The sequence below is a fragment of the Polistes fuscatus genome, unplaced genomic scaffold (genome assembly GCF_010416935.1).
Source record: "Polistes fuscatus isolate 324 unplaced genomic scaffold, CU_Pfus_HIC Scaffold1, whole genome shotgun sequence".
Taxonomy (NCBI): Eukaryota; Metazoa; Arthropoda; class Insecta; order Hymenoptera; family Vespidae; genus Polistes; species Polistes fuscatus.
The window spans coordinates 9,536,257-9,559,347 of NW_025112997.1; the positions used below are offsets into that span (position 1 = coordinate 9,536,257).

Here is a 23,091-nt window from a genome sequence, read left to right on the forward strand (position 1 = left end):
GATCGAATGGCTGACACGTTCACATGTATTTACGGAGAGGAAGATGTTCCTCGCTTAGGCGTATTGCACATAACGGATAAGCGGCCATATTGAATCTTCCGTGACTTAAAGATAACGGTATGAGACAATATACAAGTACATTTCGAACTATCCTTATTTACGTATTACACTCTTCAAGGATGCTTTTTTCATATTTATACACGTATAAATACGTACAAATAAATAATCCTATAATATCTTTTATTTCATTTTAACAAATGTATTTTATATTGGGCTGGGGAATAAATTTCTTCGTATACAATATATATATAGTTTTAATTTATAATAATGAACACTAGAGTATTATTTATTAAAAAATGTTAATCTTTTATTTTTAAATCAATGACATTGGTATTTTGTTTTCTTCAAAAAATATATTTGATAAATTATATATTTAAAATAAGATCATATAGTATTCTTTTTTTATTTCAATAAATGATTTTTTTATATACTCAAATAAATAATAGTATTAAATGAAAATTTTATATTAATATAAACAAAAAATAAAATAATATAAAAATATATCTACATAAAAAATAAATTTTATATTTTTTGTTAATATATTTTTACTTAAAGTAACAAATGTATGCCTATAATAATAATAAATATAATATTATACATATTTTTAAATAATACTAATACGACAATATAATAAATAAATTCCTATTTTTTCAGATGTAAATGATTATAAAAATTTAACAATGAAAGAACGAACAATAATGCTACATAAATTTATAATTTATATACACACTTAGATATTTATTTAAATTACATAAGTCATCTGAGAAAATTCAGCAATATGAATTACCATCGATTTTCTAATGTTAAGGTATATCGTCCAACTAGAAATGACATTTTCAAAATATCTCGATACGCATGGTTGATATCATAAAATATTCATTGGCAGAAGAGTTTTATGTGCGTAGGACAAACACCCATAAGCAAGTTTACACATATATACATGTTTTACATATACATGTCTTACATATACATAGAAATCAAAATGAGTAAACAAATCGTTCAGTTAAATTGCTTAAAGGTCAAGACCCGACATACATGTATACACAAATACACACACACACACATATATACACGCAACAACATAAAAGGCTAGAACAAGGTTAATTAGCAAATCAACTTTCTTCCGAGACAGACAGACAAGTTCATTCGAGCGACGCTTAATGATCATATGTTATTTTTTAATTTTTTTTTCTATTACTTACAAGATCGAAGTTTTATTAAAAAGAAAACAAAACAATTATTTTCTCTGATATTATATGTATCGATTATTCTTAAATATGTAAATATTTATTTATGTATTTTTATATGCTCTTAAGTTTATTTTGTGTGTTTCGTCAGGTTCTTTTATATTGAAAATAATTATTATATTTTGAGTTAGAATTTCAATTTAAATAATATAAAAAATATAATGATTTATTAACATGATGTACGGATACTTTTGAAGCAAGGAGAAATACAATAGCAATAATAATAATAATAATTCATTTCGAGTATGACATATTTGAAATAAAAATGATCGATCGAATAATCAATCAAATATCGTTGAGTATATCGATTTGTCAAATATATCGTACATGAATATATGTATGTAAATGTATACTAATCGACCTCGACGGTTCGATAACTGTACTATTTTCTTGTTCCTCTCTCAAGAGGATAGAAACGTCTTCCGTCGTAATCGTTGTGATCTGTCGTTACTTAACTTTCAAGTCGTCCGATATCGTTACGAGTATTGAAAGTGGAACGAAACGATTCGATGTAGAAAGAACGTTCACACTAAGGAACTATTATCTAATCTTCTAGACAAATTTTCACCTTCTTTAAACTTTACGATAATTTAAAATGAAAATTATATTATAAAAACATATGATTGTGAGATAATTTTTACGTAAATTAAAATATATACGGTGAAATAATATTTATGGTGGAAAATAAATTATTGACGTTTAATGGAAAATTTTCACGTAGAAATATTTTAATCAAATGTGGTAAACAAGTGGTATATTTTCCATGATAAATTATTGTAAATTTATTTTATAAATACAGTTGATTATGAGTTTCGTTTTTATGATAAATAAATGTATGGTTATAAAATTTCGGATGAAAATAAAAATTTACAACGTCAAATAACAGTTTACACCGCGATATTTTGTATCTAATCTGTTAGACAGGCAAGTCTGCATCTACGCAGGGAAGTTCATTTTGAAATAGAACAAAATTATTTTATAGAAACAACAGATTGTGAGTTCGTTTTTTATGAAAAATAAATATCAGATGAGAAAATCACGATATGAAATAGAAAAAGTTTATATAAATAAATTTCTATCTTATCTGATAAACAAGTTTGCGCTTTTGTGAGAGCTTACATTAAAATAGAATCAAATTCTTTCATGGAAACAATTGATTATGAGTTCAGTTTTTCAACAGATTTTACTTTGAAGAACAATGATTATTATAAAAAAAAAATTATTTTATTTTTAGACGTGAATTTATTTAGAGAAAAGAAAAATTACGATTCTGTATACAAAATGTTCATGAAGAAATTTGATTATTCAATCTGATGAACAAATTTACATTTTCAAAGAACTACGATGAAAAAAAAAAGAGATACAAAAACGCGGACACCGAAATTTTCCTACAAACATCCAAGTTAAAATATTATTAACAAAAATATACGATCTAATGATAATAATATTTCTTTTTTTTTTTACTCAATGTGAGAAAAAGAAAAAGAAAAATAAAAGAAAAAACACGACTGACACTGAGATTTTCATAAAAAACATTTTAAAAAGAGTAGGTATTTTTATAAAATAAAAAAGAAATAAAAACCGATTTAATGACAGCTGATTTTTTGTTTTTTTTTCCCTTTTCTTTTCCACATTAACATAAAAGAGATAGAAATATAAAATCGAATAAAAAATAAAAGAGGGACTTTAAGACGAACGTGATACTGAAAGACGAATATGGGAAATCGACTTAGAAGGAAAGAAAGAACAAAAAAAAAAAACAAGTAATAACAATAACAATAAATAGAAAAAAAATAGAAAATAAAAAAATATAAAAAAAAAAAGAGAAAATAAAAGAGACTTTCGGTTCATCCTTTTAGAGAGGAATGTTATTGCTCGGTACAGTTACTCGAACATCAGCTGCATTTATTACGACACTGACTGACAGGTAGAACGATTTAAAATGACCTTGCTTCGTCGTTTCATTTCTCTCTCTCTCTCTCTCCCTCGTATTCTAGTTTTCTCGAACCCTCTACTCTTATCTATTTCTCTTTCTTTAACTAGCATGCTTCTTCGAGGTATTCGAGGAGCTTTCAAAAGCAGAACCAATCTCAGGTTGATTTAACATTTTATATGCATGGTCAGGGATAAACTAGGATTTTGAATTCAATATGATATTTATTAGCACCCTCTCTTTCTTTCTCTTATTCTCAAATTTATTTTACCCTTGGGTTATAAATTTTCTAAACACATAATGTTGTATTTAAAAGTAGTTCATAAATAATTATATGTGTCAGTAATTGTGATAATATGTCTAAAAATAAGGCAAAACAAAAAAGAATGATTTTTCATGATTTATTTCATACTACAATTATTTATATTACATTAGATCAGTATTGACTGATTTAATTAAATAAATCCGATCAAATAAATTTAAAATATTACTTCAAATTAATATGGTCAACTTGAATAAATCAGAAAAATTTCGAATTATTTTTACCTATAATTATTTATAATTACATTTAATCCGTCAATAAGTCTGTATTTTCTTTTCTTTTTTTTTTAATTAAATAAATTACAAAATACGCATGGACTTTGACCAATAAATCAGAAAATCAATACTATCAACTTTATGTCTTATTAGTACGCTGTTATAATTACTGGCACGTATAATTTGATTGACTTAGATTAGTCTAATTCTGGATACATTAGACATTTGTCTTTTGTTAATTGATCTAATTTTGAACGAAAAAGTAAAGCAATATCAAAGAATTAGAGTGATTTATTTAAAATGACTGAAAGAGAGAAATCTAGATGGAAATTTGAGAGGATTGAAATTCCTGAAAAAGTGTCTGACGTAATGCACTTTTATTCGAGTGTGCTTGTGCGCTCATTTTACACTACACGAGTTTAGCCGGCGAAGCACGACGCAGCATCCAACCGCGTGAAACGCAATATTATCTTTCTTTCTTTTTATCTATCTATCTCTATCTCTCTTTTTCTCACCGTCTCTTTCATCCGTGACATTTTTTTATCGTAAACACGCCCGCACCTAACCAAACTCGTGAACATTCCATTATTATTTTTTCTACATATAAGTCATTTGTTTGATGTTATTGTAATATTTATATTTGTTTGTTTATTGTAATTATAATTAAAATTATTCAAAGTAATATTTGTATTTTTGTAAGGAAAACAAACGTTGTATCTTCTGTAATTAGTATTTGTATGTTTTCAGTAATATTTATAGTTGTTTTAAGTAATATAAAATCGTATTTCTTATAAGTAAAATCTGTATTTTTTCTGAGTAATATGAAATTGTATTTTTTATAAGAAACATGTGTATTTTTTCTGAGTAGTATGAAATTGTATTCTTTTATAAGTAACACCTGTATTATTTAATTAAAGTGAGTAAGATTTATTAAAATTACTGCAAATAATATCAAATTATATTTCCTACATATATATAAGTAATATTTGTAGTTGTTTTAAGTGAAATAAAAATTAATAGATATTTATTTATTTACACCCTTTTGGCTCAGTAAATGGACTTGGTTATACATAATATTTGATAAAAAACATTATATAGACTATAACTTTCATACGATAATATTTTTTTTAAATTTATATTTAATATCACTCCTTTAAATAATATCTGTGCTATTTTTTCGATGTTAATACAAGTAAGATTAACATTTATTATAAATGATAATAAAAATTCTATTGAAATAATTTCAAAAATTATTATTTCTACTTACACATTATAAAGGAGGATCAACTAGAATCTATATTTATGAAAACAAAATCCATTTTATGACACTAATATTTGTACTTACGTACTACAAAGAATGAATAACTAGAATTTACTCATAAGAACAAGAACATCTTACTCATCACCCATTTCAATTTCCCCCTTTCGTTCTTTCTGTTTATAAAATCCAACAATCTATTTTCATTGATCTAAACGATAGAATTTAAACAAGATAAACAAACTGATCAACGTATAGAAAAGTAAATAAGTATTCGACTAATCAAAATATAAACATGAGATTATTACGTTCATCTTTCACGTTTGCAAATACGCATATAAAAAAAATTATTTAATAGAATCATTATTTTATTACACATATATGATTTTTTTTATCTCTTTCTCTTTTTTTAAACATTGTATGGAGAAAAGAAAATTACCTGGCAACTTCTAGTTAAATAAATAATTTAATATTACGTCAAATGAACCAAATTTAACATGATTTAATTATAATTGTACATTACATATCCTACGTGTCATTATTTTTCCTGAACATAACGTGAACAAAATAAAATTACTTGCTTATACCCAATTAACCTCTTAGGTTAATATATACATTTAATGATTGAGATTCGTCATGTACTTGTTTTGCCTAACAATAAGTGCAAGATTTAATTCGCCATTCAAGTTGTAACAATATTAACCATTATTGTTCGTCTTAAAACATTTACTTCCAGTTAGATATATGAAATCTATTGTTTCTACATGCTACTTAAAAAGAAATTAAAAATCATCAAAAAAACATGAAAAAATTAATTCTGTTCAATATGCAAATTTGGTTTTAAACAAATCTTAAACAAAATTTAAAATGAAATAAATATTCGGATGATCCATTAAATGAGCTAAAATGTAACATTAGTTAACAATGATCATTTATCGCGTTTACACGAATGTATGCAATGTATGCATGTATATAAGTAAAAATGTTAGTTACAACAATAACATTTTATTACACGTATAGATGTCATCATTCTCTTTGATTTTAAACATGGTATGAACAAAGTAAAAGATACCTGGGTATATCCGATGAATAAGCGAGCGTTTCTAATTTGGCACACGTCTTTAATCGCATTCACTATTTTCTTCTCTTTTCTTTTCTTACTTCCTTCCTTCCTTTCTTTCTTTTTTTTCACAACATTCAAATAATATTATCACTTTACATCATTAATAAAATAAGAAACATATTTATAAATAAAAACTAATCCATAATAAACAAAATTAAATAAAAAAAAATCAAAATAAAAAAGAAACAAAATTTTACAAGAAAACAATTTAGAATTTTAATTATTATATTATGTTAAATAGGAGCTTAATATTAAAACGATGTATTTGATGACGCGAATTCGAATACGTTAATAATCAATGTAACCCGCACGAGATCTCCGAAACAACTGAGCGCTCGTTTCGCGCCGAGGGCGACTCCTATCTTCGCGCCACCGAGTTCGCCTGTCACGTGACCGAATCCCACGTGACTAGTCAACCGGTAAGCCTATTGGTTACTATACTTTGCCGCGTCCTTACGATTATCTTGAGTGGTTTTTACGCCTGAAAAGAAACGGGTTACGAGTTCTCTACTCTTCTTAATTAATATCTTTCAAGTAATTACGTTTCTTATGTACTTTTTCATATTTTTATATGTGTGTGTATGTATATGTACATTTATTTTGTTCTTTTATTAAAAGTATTTTTATTGTTCTTTTTTTAATATATGGTATAAGTTATTTTTTTCTATTCCAGAATAGAAATTGACGATGATAATGAATTTATATTTATTAGTGTTTTTTTTAAATTGCTATCTTGAAAGAATTATCGATGATAATTAATAATTAATGAATATTGATAAGAATCTATCCTGTCGTGTTTTTTTGTTGGAAATTAGAAATATTGCAATAGCAGAGATATATTTGTCTAGTTTGAATTTATATGTTATGTGTATATGTGCGTATATTTTTTTTTCTTTTGTAAGAATGTATCGTTTCTTTGTTATATAATATGTTATTTTCTAGATAATAGTAATAAACAAAAAAATTATATATTTTTTTATTATTATACTCAGATAATAATTATCAATTATAATCCATGATCAATGACTTTCGTTAAAAATCTTATTTAATTGTTTTTTTCATCTACGAATAAGAATTTTTATATTAAATGTATGTGTATATGCGTATTATATACTTTCTTGAAACCTGTCATTTTGTTAATATTTAATTGTTCTTTTATAGTTAATAATGTAAGTTTCTTATTAAAAACTATTAATAAAAAAAATTAATAATCATTAATAAATAAAGCTTATTAAAAAAAATTGATAAATTACGCGAGTTACAAGAATTAAGAGTGAACTACAACTGTCCTAAAAAATTGTATTTATCGTTCCTTTTCAATTATGGATTAGAAATAAAAGAAAAAATAAAACGGAATGGAATGCGGCGTATTGAACATTCTTCTTCATAAAATCTTCCACCTTGAGTCTATGCAACTTTTACAGTTTATTGGTGCAATGCGCACGTGTAACGGTCAGAATTAATCGGCTGGAGACGTTAACCAGTGAGGTAAACGGTTTCATCTACACGAATACACGGAACTTCCTTTAAGTATTCTGACACATTAAGTTCTCTCGATTCAGAAAGATCCGTTCTCACGCAATACCGTTTCACGATTATCGCCTACGAAGAGTAATTTTCTTTAGTGTTATTAGACTAACCACTTATATTTCATGAGTTATCTATATCTACGCTTCGAAGAAGAACGCGGTGACCATAACTGCGTAAATATGTATGTAAGTATGCATGTAGGTAAGAAAATAAGAGAGTACTACGTCATAGATAAATACAAGCATGTAAGTAAGTATATATGTACATTTCTACACAGGATCTTTCTGAAATGTACATCGAAATTACAGGGGTATATCTTTGCACAAATTCAAATAAAAAAATGTCATACGAACATACGTTCGATATACATTAATTTATGAGCTATGGATGATTAACGAAAATGTTCAAAGTGTAAGCCTCATTATTTAAATCATATTATGAATGAACGAATTTTAGCACACAATCTTTATTTTACAATGTGAAATTTTACTTTGAGGGAAGTTTTCTATAACAAACATTTATTTAATCCATTTCCGTATGTCCGGTTCTAAATTAAATACTTGTCCTTCGTTTCCATACTAGTATACAAAATTATTTTATTGATTTCAGAATTTCGAAGTTTTCAAATTTAACTAAGTAGATGAGATGATTATAGGTATAATTTTAATTTAATACAAAAATGGTTCTTATGAGATAAACATGTATAGTATTGAATTATAAATATATTATTGTGTTTAAATATTTATATTAGCAGAAAAATAATTTTTTTGCAAATTATACAAAATTCAATAAATATGTTACGGGAAATGTATTACGGCGAACAATGTATAAAATGTTTAAAGGATTGTTGTCAATCCATAAAATCTGCTTCAGTTTGATATGTTTAGCACACAGGGCAGGGGAGATTTTCAAATTTTCATGACTTGTTTCACTTAAAATAGTTTCAGATTTTTTTCCCTTTTCCTCTCCCAATGTTCTAAATACACCTCATGGAAGGACATTTTATTGATTAACCGAAACTCTCTGGGCATTCTATAGAATGATCAAGCAATCTGTGAAATATCTGCTTATTATACCTATTACCCGAAATATATACATTGTCAGCAATATAAATGTATATTAAAAAATTGTATTATTTATAAACCTAATTATGCAGCATTTCGAATACAGGTCTTCGTAGCTCAGGTGGTAGAACATTCGTTCAGAAAGCGACAGGTCCTGGATTCTAATACAACTGCGACCTAAATGTTTGATATAAACTTTTTTCCTTAAGTAATGTTTAACTACATAGTTGTTTTTGAATATCCATTATTACTATTTCCACAGTTATTCATTTTTTAATAGACTGGAAGAATTGAGTAGGAAAAAAAGTAATGGATAATGTCAGATAAACACTATTTAAGGTAGAAGGGATATAGCACATTTAGGCCAAAGGTTGTTCTTAGGAAGCTCAGATGGAAGAGCGGTCGCACGAAAATCTTTGAAAATCGAGCGAAGGCCGTTTTTTTTATACTTTAATTTCTTTTACAATACTTTCCGTAAACTGTTGTAATTTATGATATTATTGCATTGAAAAGAATATACGAATACTTATGGGAATACATTATATTAGAATTAAAATATACAGAAGTTTTATAAATGCCTGTCAATACTTTAAGAGGTACATTAATACATTAAAAAAATAAACATTGTCATATAAACATATGCCCGACATATCTTACTTTTGAGTTATGGATGATTAACGAAAATGTTTAAATTATCCGTTTTTTTGCTCCAACTATTCCTATAAATGGATGAAAATATTCTACGATCTGGAATTCTATTATACTTTCCGGGAAGTTTTCTTGATATAATCAACGTGCTTTTGGTTCAATTCCGTTTGCACGGCCATCCATTTAATACGTTTTGATCATTTTGATATAAGTAGATGAAATCATTTACTCGATTTCTGAGCACTATTGAGTTCTGCTAACACTATTCGCGATAACAAGATATCAGTTGTATACAATTTTTTGTGCTTCATATCGATAGACATTATTTGCGATTTTTAGATAAGATTGAGATGTGCTACATAAGGCATACAGTACCTTTTGTTTATCTAAGAGTTGGATACTTCGATATCTTTAATTATCAATAACTCGAAAATTAAATTATATCGGATATAGGATCATATACGATTTTTGATTAGTTTTATTGCCTTGATATAGCTTATTGAAGTATTTACATTCATTTATAAAACATCCTGTATATATTTACTTACTGACAATGAGTAAATGCGCTGCGTATCACAACGTACGACGTAAGTGTCGTTAGACGTTGAATAATGCATCTAGCAAAATCGCATGACGTTCAGGATTGATAATGAGTTGAAAGAACGAATGGAAAAGAAAGGAAAAATAAAAAAAAGAGAAAAATTCTCGAAGAAAATTAAAAAACGTTGCAATACCTCGAAATAGAAAAGGGCATTGACTTCGATTAAATCGTCAGAATTTTCTTCGTAAACAATAAACAAGTAACTAGAATAAGTTGATCATCGTTTTGGAATAAACGACGATAGGAATACCTATGTTTAATTATAAGATTAAATTAATAATATTTTTTTTTTTTTTTTAAACAATTATCTTATTTATATGAATGACATCACCGACGATAATATTATAAAATATATTTTTGGTTGTTAAACTTTTAGATATGTATTGTATCACATAAATTTTAGATTTTGATTTGTATATTCTTTAAAAATAAATAAATAAAAAAGCCATTTATCTCAATAGTAACCTAAGTCCATTTTTTATTTTTTCTCGAAATGTTGTTTATGATAGTTAACTTTCAATTGTAGATGTTATTATGGTCAACAACAACAAAATACTAAAATGAACTTAGACCACTTTAAAAATAAACGGCTTAAATATTAATATATATAAATAATGCATAATACAATAGAATAAAAAATATAAAAATATATAAATAAATGTAAAATTACTTTTTATAGGTATATGATTATAGAAAATCTTGGATATATATAAAACTCTTTTAAAATTAAATAAATAAGAAAAATAATAAATTACAAAATAAATATATTTTTTTTTTACACTATTACTTTTTTTCTCATTGCATCCATTAATCATTTTAGGTAAAACAAAAAATAAAATTTGTATTGATTACTATCTTAATTACTAATAAGGACAAATAATTAATTATAAAATTAAGGAAACATTAGATTGAATATTCGACAATATTTTAAATAATAGTAGTTAGCGTGATTTTAAACATCAATGTAATGCTCTACTCACGCCTCTAGAACATAGTTCTTATCGCAACACATAAAAATACACATACACACGTATACATACGTAAAACGGAAGGATTAAAATAGCTTCTTATCAATATTTCAAAGTGGAATCTACTCGTTGCTTCTCGCAACGTCACTTTGAACGGCCCATCGTGAAATATTCAGGAGGTACTCTTGGAAAAACAAAGCTATCGAAGATATAAGCATGTGTATGTGAATATGTGTGCGTGTAAAAGAGAGAAAAAGAAAGAAAGAAAGAAAGAGCGATAGGGGGAGATAAAAATGGAAGAAAAATTTAAAAGAATCAGAAAATTGTTCTCGATAAAGAGAGAATGAAGAAAGAAAAAGAGAGAATTTGAATTTAAATTTGAATTTGAATTCCATGAAAAGGGCTAAATAGCCCCATTACAATGGAATCCGGTCTCATTACAAGTTGCCTTATTTTTCAAATAACATATAATGTAATATAAAATAAAACATATATAAAATAAAAAATATATAATATAAAATGTGTGTGTGTGTGTATGATATAAAATGTATGATATAAAATTAATATAAAATAATAATATCAAATAAAACGTAAGAGAAAAAATGAGAGAGTGAGAGAAAGAGAGAAAGAGAAAATTTCCAGTAGGTTATTATTATCTTTGGAATATTACTACTGAAGAAGTCAAAGTATTTTCAAACGCAAGTCGGGAAATGTAAAAATAGACGTACAACAAAATGTACGTTATATATTTATACGCATAGCTCTCTTTTTATTTCTTTTTATATTTCTTTCTCTCTTTCTCTCTCTCTCTCTCTTTTACCCTTTCTCTTTTTCTATCTCTTTCTTTATTTCTTTTTAGTTTCCTCTTGAGTTCGACGAGATCGTGCAGGCATGCAGATAAAGTCGTCTAGGCCGACAAGGATAAATGTCTACCATCGTTATTTCTTTTACTCACATTCGTTTTTCCTTCTTTCTTTCTTTCTTTCTTTTTAACTGAAACTATATTTATTTCTTTACATTTCTCGATCCATTTATCTCGACTTTGATCGTATACATCGTTAAGGAATAGTTCCGTGTTATCAAACGTCTTGAAACAAAAAAGAAAAAAAGGACAAATTAAAAGATTGATGTATATTTATGATTAATATATATCTTTCCTTTTAATTAATTTTCTATGTTAAATAAATATTTTATCTTCGTTAATATTAAATATGATTAATGAACAAACTTACATATGTTACTGTTAACCCTTAATGTCTATCAAGGGTCAATTTGACTCCCACCTCCTAATTTTTCCTTCTACCAATGAAACCAATATCAACTTCAAATATGTTTTTCGACAATTACATTTTTCCCTTTTGCAAATCTGACTGCACAGGTTCAAAGTTTAATTAATTTATTATAAAAAGTGTATCTATCTTTTTTCCTTTTTTGTTAAAAAGTGTATACTTGCTGGGATGACTTGTCGAATTGATCCCGTGCGTACTTAACCTTTCATCAATAACCCAAGCCTTTCAAGACCAGTGCCATGTTAGAATAATAATTATATTAATATTAAATTGAAATTGTGTTAATAACAAAACAAAATGAAAATTGTTAGAAAATATTCTAGAAATCCTTAAAGAATATTAGTAAATTTTTTCAGATCTTTTTTTTAAATAACGATAACATCGACAAAAACCCTACCACAACGGCGTTAGCAAAATCCACTATGCTGACAGTAGGTTAATTATTTTTCTAGGGAAGTGTGCACATTAAAGAATTTAAGCGTATATATTCATTTAATTCGTGAAAATCTTAGATCTTACACGAAATAACTAAACGTTTTAGGGAATGTATATAAAACGCAAATAAAAATTACAATCAAATATAAATGATATCAAATGTACAATGAAAACAGATATGAATAATCATATAACTAATCCTTTAAATAATCCTATAATAAATCCTTTAACTAATTGTTTGTATATGAAATATTAATAAATTTTTATTAATGTTTACAAGCAGCTCCAACTACTTCTACGTGTTCTTGCACATTCAAGACGACGATAGACTTAGTTCTTTGCTGATTCTTAGTTCGATTAAAAAAGACCTCTATGAAAGGCAGTAGGAAAGAGCAAAAGAAGAGAGACCAAAAAAAATAGCAAGAATGAGAAAGAGAGTATCGGTAAAGTGGATTATCATTTCTCGGCTAGCTTTCCCTCATCAACGGAAGAGATATCTAGCCTTTGGGGTGGTAGCTTGCGGATATCCGCATTGTTTCGAGCCACGTAGCCAAGTCAGCTGACCTACATTAAGGCTTCGAGTTACCCTCTTCTCTATGAAAAGGGCTGCAAAAGAGTGAAAGAGAAAGAGAGATAGTGAGGAGCTTCGAAACACTCGATGCTCGCCTATAGAAAAGCACTTCTACCTCGACAACCCTCGTCCGTCCTGCAATTTCACATTCCCCTCAATACCCCTAGTCTAAAAACCCTTGTTTTTTTGAGGCACCACTAACCTCCACGGATTTCAAGCAAGCGTTTGTTCGTTGGTTGATTGGTTGGTTGGTTCATTCGTTCGTTTGTTGGTACGAGCGTGTTGTGCTCGATCTCTCACGCTTTTAAACCACCCTTCTAGTCAGTTGAATACAAGGACAAGAATCCTCGATTTTGTTTCGACACGAAATCACTTTCTTTAACCACCCCTCTTACTTTCTTTTCTTGATATATATTTTCAAAATGAAATATCATACCTAAAAAAAAGAATTTGTCAAACATTCTGATTGAATGACCTATTTCATTGTATATAATTTTTATTTTATTATAATTGTTATATTTGCTAAATCGACTCCCTAAAATATGTGTACATTTCAATATGACTCATTGAAAGTAATGTACGAAATTTGATCGTAATGAAAACTCTTTGTGTATGTGTGTGTGTATGTGCCTGTTGCCCGATAATTTATTCTTCTCAACATTGCCTAAATAGTATTTGGCATTCAATAGAATGCCTAGGTATTATATACAATTCCTAGGAAAAGTACGTAATAATTCTTCTATTTCCTACATTGCCTAAAAACGCCAGGTATAATCAACAATGCTTAGGCATTCTGTAGAATGTCGGCATTTCGTACTTTGCCGGTAACATATATAATATAATTTTAATACTGAAATATCAACCTCAAATACAACTCTAACCATATTATGAATATTGATTGTCTATAAAAAATATTAACAAAATATTACCTATACTGAAAACAATTTTCATATAAATTGACTATTTATTTAACAATATACCAACGAAAAATATTGTCGAAATTGCTAAACTTAATTTTTGATATTTATTGATTTAACATAACATAAATTTTCTTTTTATATTCAAAAAACAACTTTCCTTTCATAAAGGTTTAATCACTACAATAAAAATGGAAGACTTCCAAAAAAAGAAAATGCGAGAGAAAGGTTAGAAAAGGAAATTGAATAGAAAATAATGAAGTCGTGTTTCCTCGCGATTATTCCTCACATTTTCCCTTTCAAATTGCTACTACCGAGTCCCAAATTGGCCATAGTCCTCTCTTTATGATAGTGGGTACTGGTAAAAAAAAGGTACGAGAAAAGGGCGGACTAAATTGCGTGAGAATAAACGTAGCGGTGTTTTGAAACCCTTGTAGATATAACCTAAGTACATATGTACAAACCACGTCAGGGATTCGTCGAGGAAACAAAAGAGGTTTAGCGATTAAGAGGATAAGAAACTCGCCTGTGGCGTATTCCCCTAACCCTCATCTTACCTCCTCAATCTGCCCTCGTTCACCAAGGGTGGAGGGGAGGGGGTGGTGACTCATCAGGCTATATACCTGGAGAAGAAGGGGAAAAAATTCGAATAAAAATAGAAAGGAAGAAGGTAGAAGAAACAAAAGGTAACCAAGCCTGCTACCAGCACGAAACATGGAATTAGCCTAATGGGGGAACTCCGAGAGAAACTAGAATCTCAACGCAATTGACTTGAACGTTTTTCTTACTTCGAATGATTTCCTTATTTAACAATGGCGTACCTAATACCGAGCTTTTGTATCTGCGTGTCTATGTAAGTTAACCGATATTTGCGGATCGTTAAAAACCTTTTTTCCTTCGACTTCTCTATTTTTCTTTCTTTTTCTATTTTTTCTTTTTTATTCTTCTTGTTCGTTTTGTTCAACGTTATACGTAACATAATACTTAACATTTTCTTTCAGTTTTTGTTTTGTATTCACAAGATTGCTGTTAAATTATGTTTTTAAAAGGGTCTTCAAGTAGAGAATATTATTTCTTCGCCTTGAGGGAATTCAAGGGTAAGATTAATTAGAGGAGGTTAATTGAGATTACATTTTAAAAAATATAATGTCCTTTTGAGTTAAATTATCTTGACAAGTGGATAGTAATATTCTAAACTTTGGTGAAAGGGAGAATGAAATATTGAAAGGTTGAAAACTACTGGATTATTCTATCGCTGAAAGATTGTTTTAGAATGTGTGAAATGAATGATTTTAGATAGTTAAAAAAGATATCATAATTCAATGTTATTAGTTCAGTAGAGAAGTAGAAAGATATGAGTTTATAATTGTCTTGAAAGCTTTTTGATTTTTTCTTTCTTTCTATGTTTTACATGAACAATATTTTTGATTACTATATAATTTGTATGATATCAGGTTGACAACTAATTGATTGCGGATTTTGTCGATACATTATTATTAAAATAACCGCACTCGCTTAGTTGCCAACTCAATAATTAATATAATAAGGTATAAAGTAATACCTTAATATAATAAGGTAAAGTCCAATACTGATCAACAAGTATAATTTGTTAATATTTTTATCTACAAATTAATCAAGGAATGTTAATAAATATAATCTTAATAAACAAGAAATAAAATCTTTAACCAAACCCAAACTCAAAAATAAAATATTATTGTACCAATATTTATTTAAAAGATTTTCTTTCATTATTTTAATTATACGGTTATGCAACGTTATAAACTTGAACAGCAACCTGTTACACTGATCATTAATATTATTGACTAATATTTTAATCTAATATACTTACCCTAGAATGTTAAAAAATAAAATTTAAATCATAGACTCAACCCTAACTAAAAAGCAAAAAATTTCCCCTTACCAATATTTATAACTTTATATTTCATTAGTATAATTATACATTTATGGAATGTTGAAAAATTGAACAGGAATCTGTTTAAATTGCTTGTACAAATTCACAACAGAAGATAATCAATTAAAATCAAATTAAAGATAAGATAATGGTTTTTTTGTAGTGGACAATATTGTATTATTTTTCTCTCTTTTCTTTCATTTTTCTTTTTTTTTGTTGGCGTAGAAAGGCAACTAAATAGGGGACTGCCTTTTCATGACAGGGTCAGTCATTGTTAATTTTACAAGAAAGGCGGAAAAAGGGTAGAACGACAAATGTGGCAGGCGCAAACCCGCAAATAAGGATCGTACGTCATGATTAAGAAGGGTTGGTATGTGCTTCGGTAGGTTTCCGAGCACTATCTCTCTTACTCTCTCTGCTCCTTCAACCCCTGTTTTTCTCTATCTCTCTCACGAATCATTCCCTTGCTTTTTTCTTCTTTTACGGCTTTCATCGTATCTTTTTTGTCATCCACAAGTGAACGTTTTAAATCTTTTCTAGTAAAAGCAAAGTTCGTTTGTTCGTTCGTTCATTTGTTCGTTCATTCATTTGTTCGTTCATTCATTTGTTCGTTCAAAAAAGAAAATGAAAGAATTTTATATCTATCTCAACTTGTAAAAAGCTCCGAGAACAGAAGCCTTATTGCCCTTTTAAAAACATTTTTATGAGTCTTTGATCGATCTCTGGGAAAAAAAAATATTGTTCGAGAATTAATAATGTCGGTTATAAATTGTTAACATTTATTATTAGTAAATATTATTAATAATTATTTATTTATTTCTTTACTTTTATTAATTTTTTCTTCAATAATAATTATAATCATCATCTTCATAATAATAATAATAATAATAATAACAATAATATCACACAACAATTTATCAATCATTGGAAATTATTACTCGTAAATACTTTTTAATAATATTATCGTTCTTTCCGTCATATATCTTAACAATTTTTTTTTCAATAATGATAATAACTTCATCAATCAGAATTCGAGATTAATCTAAAAGAACATCGTTTCCGCGAGATAAAGGCAAAGCAAAAAATAAATGTAAGAAAATCTTCCGCACGTTTGCAAGACGACTTCACAATTTCGAAGAAATTTATTGGTGTATCTTTGTAAAACAATTTTGTGAATATTATTGAAATTAGTCTTTCGTAAATATTGTTAATCATTAACAATTAGTTACAAAATTTTTATTAACTTTATAACAACTTTTAAAAATCAACTGAAATTATTAATCTCCTTATCTAAAAGATAAAAAAAATAAACTTGCAAAAAAACGAAAAATAAAATACACAATGGTTAATCTTACAATCAGAGTGAGGGGGAAAAAGGAAGAAAAAAAACATCTAAAAAAGTTTTTCGCATTTTTGCAAAATAGAAAAAAAACGAAAAAAGCTTATTCTATTTCGAAGAAAATTATTTCTTTTTCGGCGAGTCGCTTTACCAAAAGAGAGGATACAGGAGGAGGTGAGTAGGGTCGGGATGGGGGTGGTGTAACGATAAAGGAAGGAATGGGGGTAAGGGTGGAAGGTAAGATCGAAGAAAGATTTTCTAAAGAGGAGTCATGACGTAAACTGTAAACTGAAAAGACTCATTGCGTGTTTCTCGCGAATATAAAAGAGAGAGAGAGAGAAAGAGAAAAAATGATAGAACCCTTGGAACTTTCAAGTGGCATCTTTTAAACGTTTTTGAAAGCTTCGAGTTCTTTCTTTCTCTCTCTCTCTCTCTCTCTTTCTCTCCCTCCCTCTCTTTTTCTTTCCCTCCTCATATTTTTTTTTTCTTTACCTCTTATTCTATCCTTTTACGTTTCATCCTTGTCTCATTTTACTCTATCTCTCTTTCTTCCTCGCTCCTTTCTCTCTTTCTCTTGTTTTCTCTTTTTAATTTTTTTTTCTTTCTTTCTTCTTTATTACAGACGCGTCTCTGAAACGCTCATTAACAGTCGTAGCACGCGGGTAATGAGCGAGCTCGACTCGCGTGGCAAACACAACACACTCTGTCTTTCTTTTTCATTCAGAACCCCTGTCCCCCACAAGACCCCGACCCTTCTCATCCACACCCTCTCTCTCTCTTTTTCTTTCTCTACTTCTGTGTTCTTTTTCTTTCTCTTTCTCTATTTCACTCTCACTTTTTCTCTCTCTCCCTCTTTCTTACTTCGAACCCGTCAATTGAACGTTTCAAGAAGAATGGCTATCGCCATATACCACTCATGTCGAGAATCATCTTTCATCTTTTGTTTTCGTTACCAATTATCTTACTCTCGTAGTAATTTCTTGAATATTCTTATTCGTATGACACTCCTGTTTATTAATCTCAATAGATACTGGCAAGTTTAGATGTGTTAATGGTACCCTTTCTTTTTTTTTTATGATTATTTTCCGTGTATGACAATTTAAATCTATCGAGTGTTTTTCTGAAGTTTTTCGTAAAGTTTTTATTTTGTTAATTTACTTAAATTACCTTACATTATTAGTACTTAGATATAAATTAATTTTGCCTCTATTTCTGGATATCTTTAAACGATAACTTTATTTTCTTCACTTATGATAAGTAAAATAATAACAATTAAAAGAATTTCTTTGCTAATTGTCAAATAAAAAATTTACCGAAAAAAAAAAATTAAAATACATATTCATTTAATTGTTGGAATGCTGATCGATGTTATCGAACGAGGTAAACCGAGAAACTTTATGATTAACGATTGTCAACATGATTGCAGAACAATTTCTATTTCTTTTACTCTAACTCATAAGACAATAAAATCAAATAAAATTTAAAAGAAAAAATACACACACACAAATAATAATAGAAAGAAAAATAATAAATAAAAAAAAATTTATATAAATATATTTTTATTTATTAAATCAGAACTACACAATATTCAATCATGATCGATTATCACGATGTTTATTATATCATTTGCATTAATTATAAGATTTAAAAAATATTTTCTTTAGTCTGGTCATTTAAATAAATATTATATAAATGTTATGTTAAATAATATTTAAACGACTGATTAAAAACAATAATTTATAAATATTATTATCTATCAATAATTATTATTTTATTATCTCTGTGTGTGTGTGTGTGACTACACGAGAAACAAAAAGCAATTAAAATATAATACGAGAAGTATGAAAAAAAAACCTGTTAGTTTCATGATGAAATCATATGATAAAATCGGAACGTTAATTGTCCCCCTTCAAGGACTACTACACACTAGAATATATCGATTTATAATAAAAATGATTGTTCATCCTGTGACGATCCAATCGAGTAAAATGAAAGATTTACGATAAGAAGGAAGTGCTTTAAGTAATTTGATTGTTATCCAACTGGAAGGTGATTATATGCCCTGTTGCGAAAGCTTTTCAAATAAAGAAGAAGAAGAAGAAGAAGAGAAAGAAAAGAGTGTTCGTGGCGGTGGTGGTAGTAGGGTGAGGGGGAAGGGGGGAGTATAAATTGTGCGAAAGAACAGTCTGCGTGTATTCTCAAGCGAGTTTTATCCAGAAAGCGCAAGCGCGAGTTCGTAAATAATGAATACGAGCACGTGCATGTGTACAGTGACTGCTGTACTTACAAAAGTGTTCCCTGTAATATATATAAGCTTTGAATTTACAAGTGAAATAATATTTTATTTATTTTTATGAAAAGGTATAATTGCACAGTGGATAAGGAAATAAGTTTTTTCGTATTATTCCACTTACATTATTTTAAAATCACATAATTTTTACAGTGTTAATCGGGTCTGTCAATACTTAAACACATTTGAAAGATGAGAAATATATTGTGTAGCGAGGAATTAAACATCGAGTAAAAAATGATTTGAGACCATTGAGCAATAGGAAGAATTATTCGTTTGATTTTTAGTACTAAAGTACGAAGAAACTTTTTCCTCCTCCATCCCCAATCCAATATATTTATATTTGTCAAGAATAAATCGGTAACATTGACACGAATACCTTTTCTCTAACAAAATGTGTCTTCTCATGTTTCTTTTGATTTTTTTTTCTTCAATTATTTTTTATTTTCTTTCATGTCCCATTTGCGTTCATGGAAATGAGTTCGAAGACCAACCTACTCATTAGATTATCCTTATCGAATTAAATCAGACGAATGAAGAAGATGCTTAATATCTTGCTTTAAGAAATATATCGATAAAATGAAAACCGGATTTGCTTCTCTTATCAAACAACACTGGCACGTTAATAGAACTAGCATTTCTATAAATATTTATAGACGTATATGCATAAGTGTATTTGTAGAGTTCAAGGTTATGCAAATCAAAATATTTTATTAATGAATAATATATCTTTTTTAAAATAAAGCTTCATTTGTTTTTTATCCAATAATCATTTTTAGTTATTACTTTAAAAATAATTTAATATGAATGACGTATGATATTTCAGATTAACAGTCAATATACGGATTTTAATGACCAGTATTAAATGTGACATTTAATTTTATCGTTTTTGTTTTAATTTACTTTAGTAGGATTGTAGTGATAAATATACTTTTTTTTATTTATTAATTTATTTATTGTTTGAGTCAGATATTAAGTTGATTAATATTTGCATTAAATTGGAATAAATAGGAGTTTTGTTTAATTGTAAGACTGGTCATTGGACTGGTTACGATATAAGTGGGTAAATGAGTAAAAGGTTTGCAGATTTTGTGTTACTGCTAAACTCGTTTTATTCAAATAAAAATAAATGTTAAATCAGGATTAAATATTCAATTTTCAAGTTAAAGTGAACTTAAATGTGGAACGAACGGCAAAAATGAAGTTTTACGTTTGAAATTTATAAATACTGTGTGTGTGTGTGTATGCATTCAATCTTTTTAGTTATTTTCATTTAATTTCATTAGATTTATTGTTATAAACATTTGTTTTATTTAAATCAGTATCAAATTATTGCACTATTATTTGCTTGTAATTTAAAAAAATATAATTTTCATTTAAATCTGTTCATTTGAATATTGAATAAGTAATTCGTTCTTTGATATTATTTTTCATCATTTAACTTGATAATAATTATAATTATAAATATTGTTGTATTATTTAAAAATTGTATTATTGAATATTTAATCCAGTACCAAATCGACTATTATTTCCATTTAATTAACAAAAAATATATAATTTAAGTTATAAAACGACCTTTTTGAATAACATATGAATAATTTGTTAAGTATAAATAATAATTTATCAATATTTTATCAAAAAATGTATTACGACCAATTAAATGATTGGTTTTTCAAATTTCATATAAAAATTCTATATTCAACATAATTGTATTATTTCGTTAGACATTTTGTCATTATAAATAATATTTTATTAATATCTTAAAAATGTATTATTTGTGTTTATTAATTAAACCATTACCGAATTAACTAGTACCTACTATCAATTGTATAAAAAATAACTTTAGTTAAAAAATGATTATTTGATTAAAATAATAAACATATACCAGCATGAACTGGTTAGAACTATAGTATTAAACCCGAACGATCGAAAATCATGGCGATGTGGTATATGTATACAGGCTAGAATCGATTCGGCGAACGGCCGAGAGACGAAAGCACGAGTCGAGAAGACGAGGAGGTGTAAGAGGAAAAGGAGAAGAAGGTGGAGGAGTGGGTGGTGTACGAGGAGGAGGAAAAGAAAGAGAAGAAATAGGAAGCAAAAAGAGGAGGACGATGTAAGAGGAGGGGGGGGGTAAATAACGGGAGAGGGTGGTAAGGAGGCTAGACGATGACTCTCAAAGGTGGAATCTGAAAATCGGCGCAACGATTACACTGAAAGCTGATGCACGCTCTCTCGAAGGGTCAATATCGATCCCAAATCTCGTCGTTCTTTCTTTTGTACCCTCCCTTTTTTCTTTTCTTCGCTTTTTCTATTTTACTGTGTCACTGTTTATTCTTCTCTAGTCCTCCTATTATTCTATTTCAAACGTGTATGCAAAAATTGGGGTATAGATGGTTAAAACTAAGGTAATCCTATAATCGGTATAGTTTACTTACGCAGGGCCACCATATCACGCCGTCAATGTTCTTCCTGATGCTTTATTATTTGTTTAATAATATTCAGCCGGCGATCAAGTGTCGTCCAGGCTGAGAATATTGTTAGAAGGGTAGTCGTGAACGTTACGTCGTTGCATGCTGACGAAAGTAACACGACGCACGTCGTTTCGTTTTCGTGGCACCACTCGCCGCGCACCAGGCTGCCGAGGGAACTGCCCGAAGCTTTACTCTCTCTCTTTCTCTATTCCTCTTTTTCAACCCTCTTCTACAACCCTCACCGCTGATTCTATGACTCCGCCCAACCCTTCGTCGAACAACCGAGATATTCTATCTCACGAGGATGTCGCTAACTCTCGGTTTGTAGTTTTGATTTTGCGTGGGTAGCTTCTTATCATTTGAATTTGATATATCTATTCTGATATCTGGTCAATGGTGTTGGTATTTTGTTTATTTTTCATTGTTACCTCCAGTCGGTAACTTGTTTAATATTGGTATAGTAAATATGTATATTATTTATAGCTGATATTGCGCGTTTAGTAAAACAATTTTGGCTCTATTTTGATTTAAGATTTTATTAACAAAATTATGTTGATGGTAATATTTTTGTTATTGGTATATGTATTTTTAAAAAGTATTTAAAAATAGTTGCAAAAATAATTGTAATTATTTATAAATGCAATTTAAATATTTTAATATAACACGCAGGTTATATATAAGGAATGGAAAAATCCAATGTGTATTGAAAACGTAATAAAAAACTTTACAAAATAAAATTACTTAATTAGGTAACTTATTATTATTTTTCTTATGCTCCATCTTCAAATCCCATACTTACCAGTTTTAATCTATGCTATTTCTTTATAAATTAAATTTTCATTACAGTAAATATTTTTCAATTTAATTTACATAAATAATTTTAAATACTATAAAG

The 23,091-nt window shown here is 28.0% G+C and overlaps 1 protein-coding gene and 1 long non-coding RNA gene across 9 annotated transcripts in view; both read right to left on the reverse strand.

Moving 5' to 3' along the window:
* LOC122514024 (alpha-1,6-mannosyl-glycoprotein 2-beta-N-acetylglucosaminyltransferase) overlaps positions 1–22,396 on the reverse strand; it is a 43,388-nt gene extending 20,992 nt beyond the window's left edge. For 4 of the 8 annotated variants that reach the window (XM_043631106.1, XM_043630869.1, XM_043631029.1 and 1 more), the window contains exon 1: positions 6,108–6,245. Coding sequence is in view for 3 of the 8 variants with exons in the window: in XM_043630662.1 (XP_043486597.1) it covers positions 22,161–22,173 (13 nt within the window). In the remaining 5 variants the exon portion in view is untranslated. Of the gene's footprint in view, positions 1–6,107; positions 6,246–22,160 lie in introns of those variants that run through there. The other 4 variants (XM_043630662.1, XM_043630810.1, XM_043630952.1 and 1 more) reach the window with 4 other exon arrangements.
* On the reverse strand, positions 11,795–12,534 carry LOC122514434. The gene is made up of 2 exons (XR_006303055.1): positions 12,202–12,534; positions 11,795–12,056 (listed from the first exon to the last, which is right to left on the reverse strand). It is a non-coding gene; the product is annotated as an uncharacterized LOC122514434 (long non-coding RNA).
* Positions 22,397–23,091: the final 695 nt, after the last annotated feature.